The 17638-nt window shown below is 37.7% G+C and overlaps 1 protein-coding gene across 2 annotated transcripts in view; it reads left to right on the plus strand.

Annotated features, from left to right (window-relative positions):
- The first annotated feature begins 5550 nt into the window (after positions 1 to 5550).
- Positions 5551 to 17638, plus strand: part of stxbp1b (syntaxin binding protein 1b) — a 43280-nt gene continuing 31192 nt past the window's right edge. For both annotated transcript variants that reach the window (XM_074637133.1, XM_074637134.1), the window contains exons 1-3: positions 5551 to 5646; positions 16464 to 16513; positions 17001 to 17082. In XM_074637133.1, the coding sequence (XP_074493234.1) occupies positions 5610 to 5646; positions 16464 to 16513; positions 17001 to 17082 (169 nt within the window). In that variant the 5' untranslated portion in view covers positions 5551 to 5609. The remainder of the gene's footprint in view (positions 5647 to 16463; positions 16514 to 17000; positions 17083 to 17638) is intronic.

Here is a 17638-nt window from a genome sequence, read left to right on the forward strand (position 1 = left end):
TGTAGTAGACTCCTGAAGAAGTCCGTTCACCTCCTCTCCGACATTAAGCTAGAGGAAGTGAAGTCTGGAGAAGAGACGGCCGCTAGGAGAAGAGAAAGAAAGTTAGCCGAGTGGCAAAGTGACGGCGACTAGTCTGAGAGAGAGAGAGAGAGAGACACACCCTCCCTCCCTTAAAGTTAAAGTAGGAGAACAACTCCACCTTCAGCTGCGGTGCGTTCAGGTGAGGTGGGAAAATGAGGTCACGAGTCAAAGTCTCTCACAATCCCGACACCGAAAGATATAGTCTCCAAAATATTAGAATGATTTGGTTTGGATTCGGACAAACAAATCAGTGAACTGTTCTTTTATAGCTGTTTTCTGTTAAATTATATTCTCAACATGGAGGTTTGGTGTTCCCCAGTCTTCTCCACAGACTGCCAGGAGGAGAAACACTGAGTCTTTTCTGTAGAATCAGAATCAGGTTGATTTAGCCAAGTAGCCTACTGCCTTCATACATGAAGTCTGACTCCGGTTTGATGCAGCTCTCTCAAAATACTTACACAGAATAGAAACAAACAGCTAGGAAGAACAATGACCAACAATAAAATAAGAATACAATAATAAAAGTAAAAATAAAATGTCTGTATTCAAGTCAAGTGTTCTGGAAGTTGTGAACAATACAAATAATGCAAAGAAATAAATACTGGATGGATAAACATGGACCGGATGATTGTGTACATATGTACATGTGAAGATGTCTTTATAGGCTACTGTATGTACAGTGAGTAGGACTTATATTTACAGTGACAGATATGTACACATTAAAATATGTACATAAAGTGACAGATGATATGTACATATTACAAAAAAATGCATTAAAGACTGAAAATTATAATCCAAAAATGTGCATTAAAGACTAAATTATAATCTAAAAATGTGTTTTAAAGACAGTAAATTAAAATTTAAAAATGTGCGTCAAAGACTAAATTACAATCTAAACATGTGCATTGAAGACTGTAAATTATAATCTAAAAATATGCAAAAATGTGCATTAAAGACTGCATATTATAATCTAAAAATGTGCAAACGTGCAAAACAGACTGTAAACTATAATCTAAAAATATGCAGAAATGTGCATTACAAACTGTAAATTATAATCTAAAAATGTGCATTAAAGACTGTAAATTATAAGATACAATGTGCAAAAAATGTGCATTACAGACTGTAAATTATAATCTAAAAATATGCATTAAAGACCATAAATTATAATCTAAAAATATGCAAAAATGTGCATTAAAGACTGTAAATTATAATCTAAACATGTGCATTAAAGACTGTAATTTATGAGATCAAATGTGTAAAAAATGTGTATCACAGACTATAAATTATAATCTTAAAATATACAAACATGTGCATTAAAGACTGATAATTACTTTCTAAAAATATGCAGAATTGTGCATTATAGACTGTAAATTATAATCTAAAAATATGCATTAAAGACTGTAAATTATAACATAAAATGTGCAAAAAATGTGCATTACAGACTGTAAATTATAATCTAAAAATATACAAACATGTGCATTAAAGACTGTTAATTATAATCTAAAAATGTGCATTAGACTGTACATTGTAAAATAAAATGTGCAAAGAATGTGCATTACAGACTGTAAATTATAATCTAAAAATGTGCATTAAAGACTGTAAATTATAACATAAAATGTGCAAAAAATGTGCATTACAGACTGTAAATTATAATCTAAAAATATACAAACATGTGCATTAAAGACTGTTAATTATAATCTAAAAATGTGCATTAGACTGTACATTGTAAAATAAAATGTGCAAAGAATGTGCATTACAGACTGTAAATTATAATCTAAAAATATGCATTAAAGACTGTACATTATAATCTAAAAATGTGAATTAAAGGCTGTAAATTATCATTTAAAAATGTGCATTAAAGACTGTAAATTATAAAATAAAATGTGCAAAAAATGTGCATTAAAGACTGTAAATTATAAAATAAAATGTGCAAAAAATTTGCATTACAGACTGTAGATTATAATTTAAAAATATGCATTAAAGACTGAAAATTATTTTCTAAAAATATGCATTAAAGACTGTAAATTATAATCAAAAAATGTGCATTAAAGACTGAATTATAATCTAAAAATGTGCATTAAAGACTGTACATTATAAAATAAAATGTGCAAAGAATGTGCATTACAGACTGTAAATTATAATCTAAAAATATGCATTAAAGACTGTAAATTATAAAATAAAATGTGCAAAAAATGTGCATTAAAGACTGTAAATTATAAAATAAAATGTGCAAAAAATGTGCATTACAGACTGTAAATTATCTAAAAATGTGCATTATAGACTGTAAATTATAATCTCAAAATATGCAAAAATGTGCATTAAAGACTAAATTATAATCTAAAATGTGCATTACAGACTGTAAATTATAATCAATAACGGCAGCAGCGAATAGGATATATTGGTTTTATATAGCCTACTATTTATTATTTTTTGGCCTAAAAGTAGTAAAATTTTAATGTATTCAGTCTAAAACTAGTGGATTGTGAATATGAGATAGGCTACCCTTGATGATGATGTATGTTTTATACAGCTGACCTCCCTTTAACGTGATCAATACTACTTTATTTGGGCAATCGAAGTAACAAGCAAGAAGATCGCAATAGTCAATGGTAGGACATTTCTAGCAGATAACTTCCCTTTTCGACTGTTAAAAATATTTTTTGGATGTGACAGTACGCATCACAAGTCACCGTGATTAAGGTGGAGTTTCCAACAGGACGCACTTTACTGATCTGCAGCAGCAGCAGCAGCAGCAACAGAGGTCGGTGGTCAGTGTGCCACCGTAGAAATGTTTCTGGTTCAATAAAAAGAGCTTGAACTGAACACTGATACAAAACGTGGCTCAGAGAGCTCAGAGCGTGGACACAAGTTTGCGATGATGTTTTTCCCCGAAAAGAGTGTGAGATGTCTTTGCTGTAGTCTGAGTTGAGCAGAGCTCTAATCTGCTGTGTACTTCTCCTCTGCTGCCCTCTCATGGACTTCACACCCAACACTTCACTTCTTTCTAGAGCTGTCTGAAGTGCACTCCTACATCCTGTCATCCTGTCATCATGTCTGTGGACACCAGGGAGTCGTTGTTAATTCGTTTTTAATACGTGTTTTCATTCATTCCTTGTCCTCTACTCTGCAGCTGATTCTCAGGAAACTTCTTCCAACATCTGCACCATGGAATCATTACAGCTCATATTTAAATATGACATTAATACATCATATAAAAATGTATACTTTAAATACGCTTATTTACTTTTATTTGTGCTTTTTTAATTTTTAATTTATTTCATATAATGCTTTTTGATATCTTTCTGGCACAGCAAGTCAGAACTGAATAGTAGGTATGGTTTTCCGGTTTTGACATGTTTTCAAAATAAAAGCTTATAAACTATAGTCCGTTGTATGCTTACTGGACTGCATTCAGCAACACAACTAGTGCCCCATTGAATAGTGTCAAAGGTATACTATGCAATAATTTCCTAAAAAACAATGTATAGACTGATACCAAAGTAATCCCTCTCAATTATCACTTATTATCACTTCCTAGAAGTGTGTGGTGGTGCCTGTATCTACAGAGACCCTGTCCTCTGCCTGTATTTTCTCTTTTCTTCTTATTTTGTTGTGTTTGGGACTCTTCTGCGCGCCAGCAAACCTCATACCTTTAAAAAGTCAGACTTAAGACAAGAATCCCAAATGCCTCCAAAATGCTTAAAAAACAGTACAAACAGTACACAAAAGTTGGTTAAAAACTCAGATTTTTCCTATAATTCATCACAGTAAAAAATTTATTTCAGTTATGCTCTCAGTAATTCCTCCAAAGTTTTATATAGTAAATTTGTACAGATATACAAATTATTTTTTCACTTTATATGCAAGTAAAACAATAAATTATTTCTATTCACCTTGTCAGATTTACATGTGTGGTTGTGTGGGCCTTTATTGTAGCAGTTGTATACATATACATTTTTTTGTGCATGTGCACATATGGCTCTGTATCATACAGTCTACGCTCTGTATGTGGTTTATCATATCAACAGTCAGCTATGCGCATCACCCTGAATTTGTGCTGTAAATTCCAAAACAGCCATAGTTCCAGTTGTTTTTTCATGTTTAATTTCATCGGGTAATAAATAATTTTTAACACTTTAACTGTTTCTCAGGGATTTCTATGGTTGCATCTTATACTATAAATACAAAAATAACTCAAAAGATTAAATTCAGTTCTTTCATACAGCAAACATTGTACGTTACACAGCATATTTGTGGTTGTGGTTTAATGTATTTTCATTTTTTCTCTTTTAAATATAGTTATTGTGAACATTTGATGTTAAAAGGTTGTATTGTGGTTTACTACTACACTGCCGTCAGTCATTTCAGTAGCAAGTACACTGCTGAATGATATTCCCAGTGGATGCTGTGAGCGGTTTTGGTCTGGTGTTTACATACAGTTGTTTGTCGCTAGTGTTTATTCTCAAGGGTCCTTGTTGTTTCACTGATGTAGTATTCCCCCAAGCTCTTACATGTGATAGCATGATGATGTCATTCAAGTCTTCCTTCAGGGAGGCTCCTGTGTTTAGGGTGTACCAGCAGAGATCTTGAGGTGTTGAATGGTTTGCGGTATAAGTGCTGACTCCCTGTTGAATGGAGCCAAGGCATCAAAGTGATGGACCAGCAGTCAGTGGATGAATGGAGAAAAGCTCATGGACGAGATTCAGAGACCATCTTGGAACCTCCCTTCTATATGTGACCACCTGTTATCATGTGGCTGAAGTTCCATTATTGGGTCACTTCATGACATCGTGCATGTTCATGTCTCCACACAGGTAAACTCCTTGTTGAAACACGCAGTAGTCCATTTAAAGGTCCCATATCATGCTCATTTTCAGGGATCATACTTGTATTTTGTGTTTCTACTAAAACATGTTTACGTGCTGTAATGTTAAAAAATTACTTTATTTTCCTCATACTGTCTGCCTGAATATACCTGTATTTACCCTCTGTCTAAAACTCTCCGTTTTAGTGCATTTCAACAGAATTGCAACAGAATTGCAACAGAATTGCGTTGCTAGGCAACAGTTTGGGTCCACATTTACTTCCTGTCAGCTGATGTTATTTATATACACTGCAACAGGAAATAAACTGGGACACATTTAGAATGTTAACCATGTAATGGTCTAAATATTGTATATTTGTGACATCACAAATGGACAGAAATCCTAACGGCTTGTTTCAAATGCAGAGTTTCTGAATACGGGCTGTGTGTATTTCTCTGTATATTGGGCATTTTGAAAGTTTAACATTATTTATATAGCACTTAAATCTGCTTTATAATTTAAAAGACATGAAATTCTCTCTTTTTACAATATGGGACCTTTAATATTATTTACTTATTTGACCAATGGCACTGCACTGCGTTTTTAACTGAAGGCTTTTATTTTGTATAAATTAGAACGGAAGTATGCTACTTGTTCTTATGGACTTGACAGTAATTGTAGGACCGGTCAGTTTTCTGTGAGAAGAGTTGGACACGCAGCATCATGGCACCACTTGGACTAAAAGCCATTGTTGGAGACAGTGAGTGTATCTTATTTATTAGAACATTTACGCATTTGTTATACTAACATGCTGTCGTATAATCCACGGTTCATTTAATGATCATTATTCCAAAATCATGTAAAGTAAAGACATGAAGGGCAATCCCCATTATCAAACCTTCAGTTTGAGATATGAGCGCTCCTTGCATTATGTAACTTTTCTGATTATTGATGGTAATATAGGACAATGCTACTATGTTAGACTGTTGTTTTAATTCATGTTGGGAAGTTCGATGCGCAAAAGACGCACGGATCCATCCGACCCACGCGGCTCTCCAAACGGTTGTTTCTCCAGATTGTGTTGTCAGTGAGGTGAATTAAACAGATATGATTATGTTCGGTGGTGTTCTGATGGAGGTTTCTATAGTTCATTTAGTCATTATTGGCGTGTATTGTAGGCCTATAGGCTACTATATAAAAGCACGGAGTCCTGGTTGGATGTAAATCCTGCCTCGCTAATCTTTGTGCGGATTAAGCGCTTTGACATCACTCAGGGGAAGAGGAGAGGAGCAGGATCCAACTCCAACAGACACAGGAAACAAGGGTTCGTTTCAACTGTCTGCTGTATATCAAACTTCAGTAGTCCATTATTAAACATCATGTAGTCATGTAGCCTACATGTGTCAGGTCGGTTTGGTCTCACGCAAACCGAGAAGCTCTCACGGGACTGAAGATGCCCACACTGAAATAAAATGTTTCAACTTTCATTTTCTTTGAAGGCATTGCAATATCTTGAAATGAGATGGATCATTCCACCTGAATGAAAAGCTCGTTTACATGGGTAATTATTTAATGCTTCAGTTTCAGTGTTAGATGAAATGGTGCCTCTTTCAAATAAGGCAACTGTTTTAGGTGGGTTAACTACTGTAATGGCCTACTCATCTTCATCAGAGGAAAAGAAGGAGAAGAACAAGAAAAGCAACGAAAAACACAAAAGGAAATCAAAGAAATAAGTAATAATTGATAGAAATAAGTAATAGTCTATAAAAAATATGCAAGAGTTTAAAGGTGCAATGTGTAATGCCTAGCCACATGCTCCAAACAAATAGGGGGCAGCGTTTCACCTCTACTACTGGGTCCATACAATTTAAACTCACAGTCATAACAAATACCCAAAATTTGACCGAGCTGCTGAAACTCTGAGAGCCGAGAAAATTACTATCTATCTTATAAGCTTCACATGTGGCGCCAACGTTACGTTACGTTACGTTAGCCTTTGTGTTTCCTGTGCCGCTAACCGGCGGCTATAAGGTCCGTGTGTTTTGAAAGTTTATTTATTGGCTTGGGTCCGGGGTGGCAGAGACGAGGGAATGACTCGTGTTTTTGTTTCATCCTCCCCACCAATGGGGGGACTGCGCCACCGGGAGGGGAGCGTGCGGCGGCTCCGGGGGACGAGGCAAGGGTGCGAGTGGTTTTCTCGATTTAATCCACTTTTTATATTTAAGCCCACATGCCAACGGGAGAACAACACACAGCTTGTTGTTACCGTGTAATTTCAGAGTAAGAACGGAGAAGAGTAGAAACTTAAAGGGCGGATCAATGTGTCCCCACTCAGCCGTTATAAAAAGCAGTGACGTTGGTTTCCAAAGTAAGCCAATCAATAAGGTTATTGTGAATAATGTGAACGCTAGCACTAGCTGAGTCATAGTTAGCTGTGCTAAGATGGAAAAATTGAAAGGGTTAGTTCAGATTGTTAGAAGTTTGAAGTTTGAAGTTTTATGTTCTGGTTTTGAAGACCGTGGTATAACAGCTTCAGTTACAAAACATATTTTAGCCACCTAAAAAAATCAATATCAGTTTAAGTGTACACTATATTTAGAATATTTTCACAGCTTTACCTCGCTATCAGACAGCCCTTTACCACGGGGAACGAAGCCGTTATATCGCCGTCTTCAAGACCACACCAGACTCCATTTACAAAAACAGTGTTTTTATCTCTCAGAACAGTTGCTGGTTTACCGCTGCATCGATCAGTTACTTTGTTTGTGTTATTGTGTGACCTTTGGATCCGAACGAACGTGGCGTCCACACAGCAGTACATGGCTTAGCTTCCGTGCCAGTGCTTCTGTCTGCTTCCCCAAACTGGGAACATGCCGACCGCCATCTAAGTTACTGTATAATGTAACATGTAATGTTAATACACTGACTATAAGGCTGTATGTAGTAAGATAAGAGATAAGATAAGATATTCCTTTATTAGTCCCGCAGTGGGGACATTTGCAGTGTACAGCAGCAAAGGGGATAGTGCAAAAAACAAGATGCATCAGCTAACACATAAAGAGCTAAACAAAGTGTAACAAAATATGAACCATTTAAATAGAAGGAAGTATAAAAATAGGAACAGTATATACAGTATTGACAATAAAAAGTGGAAAATGATGTTGCACAGTGAGAATGAATGAATGAATGAAATTCCACCTGAAAATATCAGGTTAATATCAGTCTTTTGGTGTGTAAGTGGTCTACTTGGAGCAATGCTGGTTGTGGTCTACTGGGAGCAGTGCTGGTTGTGGTCTACTGGGAGCAGTGCTGGTTGTGGTATACTGGGAGCAATGCTGGTTGTGGTCTACCGGGAGCATTGCTGGTTGTGGTATACTGGGAGCAGTGCTGGTTGTGGTATACTGGGAGCAATGCTGGTTGTGGTCTACTGGGAGCAATGCTGGTTGTGGTCTACTGGGAGCATTGCTGGTTGTGGTATACTGGGAGCAATGCTGGTTGTGGTCTACTGGGAGCAGTGCTGGTTGTGGTATACTGGGAGCAATGCTGGTTGTGGTCTACTGGGAGCAATGCTGGTTGTTGTCTACTGGGAGCAATGCTGGTTGTTGTCTACTGGGAGCATTGCTGGTTGTGGAGTCTGACAGCTGCAGGAAGGAAAGACCTGCGATAGCGCTCCTTCACACACTTTGGGTGGAGCAGCCTGTCGATAGAAAGGAGCTCTCCAGTACTGAGATGGTGTCCTAGTAGTCCATAGTATCGAATCGGAAGGTGTATTGACCCAGCCCTACAAGCAGATAGTATTTAAAACATAAGTTTACTATAAAGGGTACATACAATACAATTACTTTAAAGATATAGTTACAAGATGTTTATAATACATTTGTGGTGACTTTTTGTTGAGCAGAGCTGTTTCATCTGATCAGTTTTACAGTCATGAAACTGAGGCAGGTTCACTAAAAAATATACATTTCCATGCTAATTTTTAATTTAGTCTTACATTCCCATTTGTAATAAGCTAACTATTACTGATGACTAAGTGGCACTGTATCATACTTTAATGACCCTCCCTTTTTACCCTCTACAGCTAATAAAGCAGGATCCAACTTAAAGGTCTCACATCATGCTCATTTTCAGGTTCATACTTGTATTTTGTGTTTCTAATAGAACATGTTTACATGCTGTTATGTTAAAAAACACATTCTTTTCCTCGTACTGTCTGCCTTAGTATACCTGTATACTCCCTGTCTAAAAACGCTCCGTTTTAGTGCATTTTAACGGAATAGCAACGTAATTGCGTTGCTAGGCAACAGTTTGGGTCCATGTTTACTTCCCGTCAGCTGATACTATTTACATACACTGCAACAGGAAATAAACTCGGACACATTTAGAATGTTTACGTTTAAAATCGTGAAATGATCTATATATTGTATATTTGTGACATCACAAATGGACAGAAATCCTAACACGCAATTTCTGAATACGGGATGTGTGTATATATAACTTAAACCTGCTTTATAATGTACAAGACCTGAAAAACTCACTTTTTACAATGTGGGGCATTTAAGGCCCTTCTTATTTCTCTTGATTCTGCGTAGTCGTGCATATTCACAAACAAATTTGCAATTGATCAAATAACCGTATACCAACTGACACAAAGTGAATATGGGGATTTCGGGGCCCCTGAGTGCCTACTATGTCGGGCTGGTAATCCAGCCTTGTTGCAGGTGTTTTACTTTAACATCTTAAAGACACATATGTCATTATCAAAGAATATTTCTTTTAAAAACTTGATATACTGTATATGTTTTGATAACCAGAGGTAAGATAATGTTTCTGGGAGAGAATCGTCTGTTAAAGCTTCAGTTAGTGTTTCTTTGAGGGTGGCCAGTCTGTCACACATTAACAGATGCCCTGATGTGAAAGCATTGGAATTTAAAGATGCATTAAAGCGGCAGTAGGCAGAATATTTTTGGCATCAGCATATTGTAATTCAAGAGAAAGCTAGGCTTCTGCACCTCCTCATGGCTCTGTTTTCACATCTATCTAAATAAATCTAGCCCATTACGGGGGGCTTTGGCCAATCACAGGTCATTTCAGAGAGAGAGAGTGTTCCTATTGGCTGTTCATTCAATGGAGGCAGCTGTCAATCACTCGCAAAGTTTGATCAAACGGTCAAACGAGGCAGCGCTGATCAAATTTGAATCAATATTCTGTTACTGTAATGTCTATTTCTCACCTCAAATGTTTTCAGAGACATCTTGTAGTGTACTGTTTAGCTGTAAAATGAGAAAGTTTGCTCCGGCTGGTGGGCGGTGCTTAGTATATCCTCAACTGATCTCAACAAACCTTCTCATTTTACAGCTAAACAGTACACTACAAGATGTTTCTGTAAACATTTTATCCAAGAAATAGACATTACAGTAACAGAATATTGATTTATATTTGATCAGCTCTGCCTAGTTTGACCTTTTGATAAAGTGTTCGCAAGTGATCGTTTTCCTCCGGTCTGTGAAATCTTGCCGTTAGGAGCACCGGAGGACACCGGAGGAACATGATTTTTTTCAGATTACCTGTCTCATGTACTACTGTCAGGATATAGTGACCGTTTCATAAAAATAACTTTTTTAAATCACATTTGCTCCAATCTGCTACAGCTTTTATCAATGTTTTTATATTTACAATAGATCAAATAACTATGTAATATGAAAGGAGTTACTCGTAGTGACAAACCCACGGAGAATTATCATCAACTCTGCTCATTGTTTGGGTTTTATGGCCATCAACGTTATTGGTTCAGTCTCACTGCTCTCATCAACACTGTGTCAAACAGCAGCAGCAGGTAGCTGTTTTCAGTGAATGTGAGTCCAATATTCACTCTGCGTTTAGCCCTGGTTTGGTCTCCACCAACTCCTGAGAGAAATATCTGTCTCTTTAGCTGCTAAAAGCTCCACTATGTTCACCTGCTGGTCTCTAACTGTGTCTGTCTACTGTTTGGTGTTGTCAGGTAGTGTACAGTATGTGTCTGCATGGAACCTAGTAAAACACCAGGTATTCTTAAATGTTATGTAGATTTGAATATGTATGTATGTTTAAAAGATTTCAGAATCAGCTCTTTTAGGGCAAACATTTCCAGAATATAAATGTTCAGATGAAGGCTGTGATAAATAATACAAATAATCATTTAATTAATCATAATTAAATGCACATGTCCTAAAATTGCATAGTTTTAAGTCAAAACCTTCAAATTTTCTTGGTGTCTATCCTGCTGTGTAAAAGCATCCTGACTGCGACGCTGCTTCTAAAACCTGAATGTATGAATAGCTCGGCTCTGCAGGTGTACCTACCTGTCTGTCTGTCTGTTGATTCCAGCCTATAGGCATCCTATAATATATTATAGAGCGATACTACAAATAACACAGCACTTTAAGTATTAACACTATATATACAAACACACCACCATAACCCTATAATGTTCCAGTGTGAATATTATTGCAGTATTATAGGCCTACTATAGAAGATGCAGAGCACAAGTATAAAAATATAGTAATAAACTCACAACTGATTATGACTGACACAGTAGAACATGCTAAAAGAAAAGATAAATACATAAATAGGAGCAAGAGATTTGTGTAACCGATACACACGTCAACATGTGAATAAGGGGAGTACTGACACTTATTTTTTTCCACTTCAAGCACTGGTACAATCTCCCCTTCTATCATGTTGTTGAGTCGACATAGGGTTTGCCAGAGGAGAGGAGCTGCTCTTCCACATAGTTACAGCTTGTTACTGTGATAAAATACGATATTATAAACCTGGATTAGACAGATCTATCTGCAGCAGCAGCCTGTTGTTGTTTGTCCCGCCTGTGAATGCTGCTTGTCAGGTGGCGTCCCATTCTGTCATGAACACTTCCACTTAATCCTTTAATTGGATAAACAGGACCACTCACATTTACTGTCATCACTAGCTAGGCTGCCTGGAGAGTGTGGAACAGCTGATCCGCCTTTATGGAAATGTTTTGCAATAAATCATATAAACTTATCCTTAAAGGGACTCTCTGTAAGAATCAGAAATTGCTTGTTAACAGCGACACCTGTTGCCGTTGAGTCAACGACAGTCAGCATTCTGTTGCTCGCGCTCACGCTTGTGCTCGCACTACATAGACGCGAGCGAGCATCAGTCAAAACAGTGAGGCGACACGTTGGTTTGCTTCCTGTTTTACAAGACGGGCTTCACTAGATATAACTTTGTTTTTGGCTGGACCGCAGAGGGACAGCCCTACAAATGCAAAAGTCTGTCACTGACTGACTGAGTGATGAAGTTGCAGGATTGGTCGGCTGACTGTTGGAGTCTCCTCATTGGCTGTTGCTCTTTCAAAATGAAAAGGCGGAGAACAGTTCTGTGTTTACGTTTTCTGGGGAGCGTTACAGTGGTTCAATGTATCATTACATAGTGCTGTTGTTGTACATGTGCTATCGTTTATGTTTGTTTAAGTTACGTTATGTTGTGCTTCGTATTGTGTAACCGTGCATTCACACCAAGCGCGAAGCAAATTTTCGCCTCGCTTTCCTCCAGAAATAACCTCTGTTGCTGCTTTATACATGTTGTGGAAGTCCCAGATATGTCAGAAAACCAAATGCTGTTGTGTCTGGGTTCATAACGTCACCCGGCGGCAAGCTGTTTTTATATACTGTATCTGTATCTAGCAGCCACACGTCACTACTGCAGTATGAACCCAAAATAAACGGACTGTGCTTTGATTTATTTGCAATAAACGGATCAAAATGATGCCAAAATAACGACATTATGATGTTGATTTGTAAAAAGACCGAATTCATGCTTTGTCGGGTGTGTTCGTAACACAACAAGCAAATAACTTTTAAAATGCTTGTTTTCTGAACAGAGTTCAGATCTATCAATGCCAGGCTATGCTAACATTGTAGCTACTCCATCAACACTCAATAACGTCATCTAGGCATAAATACGGCAGCGACATTGTTGTAAACGGATCAAAAGTGAAGCCGAAATAACTACATAATGATGCTGATTAGTAAAAAGTCTGAATTCATACTTTGTCAGGTCTGTCCACAAGACGACAAACAAACAACTTTTAAAATGCTTGTTTTCTGAATGGAGTTTGGATCGATCACTGCCAGGATATGCTAACATTGTAGCTGCTCCATTAACACTCCATCTAGGAATAAATACGGCAGCAACAACGTCAGTGATGACATAAACTTTCGCGAAATATGTATATATTGTTACACACCACTTATATGATGAATGCTTTAGATACACATGCTTTAATAAAAGAATGAAATACTTTTAACCTTGCATACTGTACTGTATGTCATGCTAATACCTTTTCACCTTGTATAAAATGTATAATTTACTGACTAGTAAATGTTACCATTTACTATTACTGAATGTCATTTGATTCATTATAAGTTGTTTTTCAATCAAACATTAAGATATAAGTGGGAAAAAAACTGTTCACAAAACATAACAGACATGACCACTGACTATTTGTGTAACAATTTAGCCACAAATCTGCATACTGACCATATACGGTCCAGACAGATACTCGGTTTTGACCGAGTCTTGTTTTTTGGTGCTTCCGTGGAGTTTGTGTCAGAGTCTGAGTTGTGGTGGGAGCTGGTCGTTCGTCGGCGTTAGCGGACTCCATTTCTAACTGAATGTTAGCTATGGTTGCGCACTCTTAGCTTTAAAAGCACTTGCGAGGGCGCATGACGACACATCCGTTGGATTTTGCCGGAAAAAACAGCCTTTTCAAATGAAAAGCAGCTGATAGAGGTAAGAAACACAGAAAGTCGCGGAAGGTCTCATTTCTTAGGTTAGGTTACAACCTGTTCACACATTGGCAATAAAAAACTATTAACACACATTAATGTGTAAAAACTTACAATCCCTTTAAATCTGAGACAAACATTAGGGAATTATCTCCAATTTCATATTAGGTCATGCACAATTCTGGCATTAGCCACACAGCCACTTATCATATGGCCCCAGTGTCATGATAATGTGCTTATGACACCTTGGGAACAACTCTTCAAGTGAATTATTATTACATGTGGACTTGTTTTGGAGGATGAGTGCTGTGTAATCATCTGTGTGTATGAGCCAGTGATGCTGCTTCCCCCATGACGTCACATCCGCTGACACAGAAACGACCCAGAAATAGCAGAGGGGAGCGATGGATGGAGTAAGAGGATTGGGAGGATTGGCAGATTAGAGGCAGTGATTGCAGTGGGCCTGTCCCTCCCAGCACCGAGTCCCTCTACGTTCAGTCTGACAGACAGGACAGATGCTTAAACCCCCAATGTCACAAACTGGGATGCTCCTCACCAACACAAATACTGTATTCTGTCTTACATCAGTTTGATTCACACCTCAAGAGCTGACACTCCTCCCTATGATATTCTGTCTCTAAGAAGTTCAACCCTCTATTATTGATTTATTACATGTATATGATATTATTTAATTGCTGTGTTGATCTTGTTTCCTCTTGAGGGATCGTGTTATTCCTCTGTTTCCCTGCTGTCCAGTTACACAGCAGCTGCGTAGGCGCACACTGTTCCTGGTGGAAAAGGATTTGCACAATCAGGGTTTCATGAGATTGTCATGATGTTGTGTGCTTGTGTCATTTTTGTGCCTGCATATTCAGTATGTGAAGTTGTTTCCATCAATGCTGTCATATAAAGAGCTTAGTATTCAAGTGTTTGCCGTGGGAGTGAGATAATATTTGGATATACTTTACCAGCATACAGATATTTCAGAAATTAGCTTTTTTAGCAATACTGAGACATGCTTCAAATCCTCTTGCCACATTATGTAAAAAAAAACAGGGCTGTCAATCGTTTAAATATTTAATCATGATTAATTGCATAATTGTCGCACATTTTTTATCTGTTCAAAATGTACCTTAAAGAGAGATTTGTCAAGTATTTAATACTCTTATCAACCTGGGAGTGGGCAAATATGCTGTTTTATGCAAATGTATGTATATATTTATTATTGGAAATCAATTAACAACACAAAACAATTACAAATATAAACTCAAATCATAACATGGCAAACTCAAGCTGCCAGTGTGTCAGTGTGCTGACTTGGCTATGACTTGCCACAAACTGCATGTGATTGTCATAAAGTGGGTATGTCTGTAAAGGGGAGACTCGTGGGTACCCATAGAACTCATTTTCATTCACATATACTGAGGTCATAGGTCAAAGGACCCCTTTGAAAATGGCCAATATAGCGTAACTTTGGAGCGTTATTTAGCCTCCTCCTGAGCCCGCTACAACCTAAATGATCGCAAGTTGCATTGATGTTTTAGAGAAATTTGTGGCTTTGAAATGAATTTGAGTTAACACGATATTATGACAGCAGCAAAACATATTTTATACACCTAAAAAAAATCAATATCAGTTTAAGTGTACACTATATTTAAGATATTTTCTAATGGGGGACTGAACTGAAAGTCTGGTGGCTTTGAAGAGAACATAGATAAGTTTCCCTTTCAGTTCAGTTCCCTGTTGGAAAAAATTCTAAATGTAACATACATTTAAACTGATATTGATTTTATTAGGTGAGCCTTTCTTTTAGGAGTCTAAAATACGCTTTGCTGCTGGCCCCATCCACAGCAGTACATTGCTTTGCTCCCGTGTTGGTACTCTTGCAAGCTTCTCCAAACTAGGGGCGTGCTAACCGCCATAGGTAAAACACTGACCGTGGATAAGTACCTCTATAACCCCACTTCCAAACACCTTAACCATCCCTTTAATGTAGAAGTCAGACAGTATACAAATGACATTACTGTATATGCTTGAATCTGTTTGGAACAGCTCATTCCAAAGCAGGGAAGGTTATTTACCATGGGATGATTTGAATAATTAATGAAGGGTATCAAAACACTTGAGACTGCAGATATAACTCACATATTCCTGCTGCTGGTGGCCACATTATTTTAACTGAAAAAGAATTTGGAGAGGCCTGAATGTGTGTCTCAGCTTGCTTGCTAGATGGAAACTCTAAAAACATAATCTTTCTCTCTCTCGTCCTCTCTCTCTCCGCTGTGCACCCCTTCGCCCTTAGCACTCGCCCATAGTGGCTGTGCCAGCAAACGGTTCTGCTCAGCGGTGGAGCTTTGGTCTAGCCTTGGAGATAGTTTTAAATGTCTAGGTCTAGATCTTCTGATGAGACTTGGGAGGACACTGCAAGTGCAAGAAAAATATTAGAACCAACACATTTCTTTCAAGAAAACTACTAAACGATTCAAAGAGTATTGTTGTATGTCCACACATTGGCAGAAATGTTTACACAACAATCTGATTTTAAGAATGAAGGTAAGTCACTGTCCATGCATACAGTATTTACATACAGCTTTAGCCAAGCTAGCTCACTACAGTCAAGCCTAATATCAAATTAGCATTTTCATATTTTGCTTTTGATGGTAAATCAATCCTGGGTCTAATAACACTAAACTGTTGAGAATGATTTTGTTATGTGAAATCCAGGTTTTATGTTGATGTCTTGACGGAACATTTTCTTTCTTTACAGAGATAATGAATGACGTCATCAAGAAGGCAAGAGAAAAGGGAAAATGGAAGGTAATGGTCCTGTTATTCTGATCAGGCCATTAAACAGGCGTTATCAGTCGCTATAAGCACCATAGATGTGGGTCATTAGGAGTCTACTACACCTTCTACGCTGTAAAAGTGTATGTTCAGACAAAGAAAGACACTTTGTTAAGTTTAGGGAAAAACATCCATCGTCCCCCACCTCCACCGCTTGTGAAGTTTCACACTGTCTATACTACAGCGCCTGACTTCCACTTCTGCTCCTGTCATAATAACTACATTCGCTAGAGGTCGCTGTTGTGTTCTTTCATACCTTCTTTCGGTGATCGACCATGAGTAGATGATAAAGTGGGTGTAGTAGGCCCCTATTGACCCACATCTATGGGGCTTATAGCGACTGATAACGCCTATTTAATAGCCTGACAACAGTCTAATCGGCTGGAATATGAATAAAACCACTCAATCGATATAAATAAAATCCTTATAAAGGCCCCTGCTGTGTCCAACTGTGTTATAGGTGCTGGTGGTGGACAAGCTGAGTATGAGGATGATTTCCTCCGCCTGTAAGATGACAGACATCATGTCAGAGGGAATCACCAGTAAGTACCACCCAGGTCACCTGAGTTGACTTCACTTGCAGCTTTGAAATCACTTTAAACAAATTTAGTGCCGGTAAATTGAATTCAGTCCAGCCAGAGGGAACTATTAACAGCCACTATGTGGGTGACCCATTTCTAGACTGGCCGATTGAAACATTTATGGATATCGATGCAATGAAAATGGAATAATGCTGGAGTAATTGTGTTGAAACAGTGGATCACATTAGCTTGGATAGAGTAAATATAGCCTACCCACTTTTTAAATGCCTTTCATGTGTATCTATGAAAGTTCAGATTTAAAGGAATAGTTTGTCTGCTTTATTTCCAAGAATGAGTTGTGAAGATTGATATCTCATATTTGTGAATTAGTACAGAGCCAGAGTCAGGATGTGGTTAGCCTAGCTTAGCATAGGACAAGCAGATATAATGTCCACAGTGCAAAAGTACACCCACCAACACCTCTAAAGCTCACTAATTAGCATGTTATATCTCTTTTTAATGATGGAACTATTTTTCAACAAACCACATCAACCCATGGATATTTCTTGATTTCATT

Source organism: Sebastes fasciatus, chromosome 6 (assembly GCF_043250625.1).
Source record: "Sebastes fasciatus isolate fSebFas1 chromosome 6, fSebFas1.pri, whole genome shotgun sequence".
Lineage (NCBI taxonomy): Eukaryota > Metazoa > Chordata > Actinopteri > Perciformes > Sebastidae > Sebastes > Sebastes fasciatus.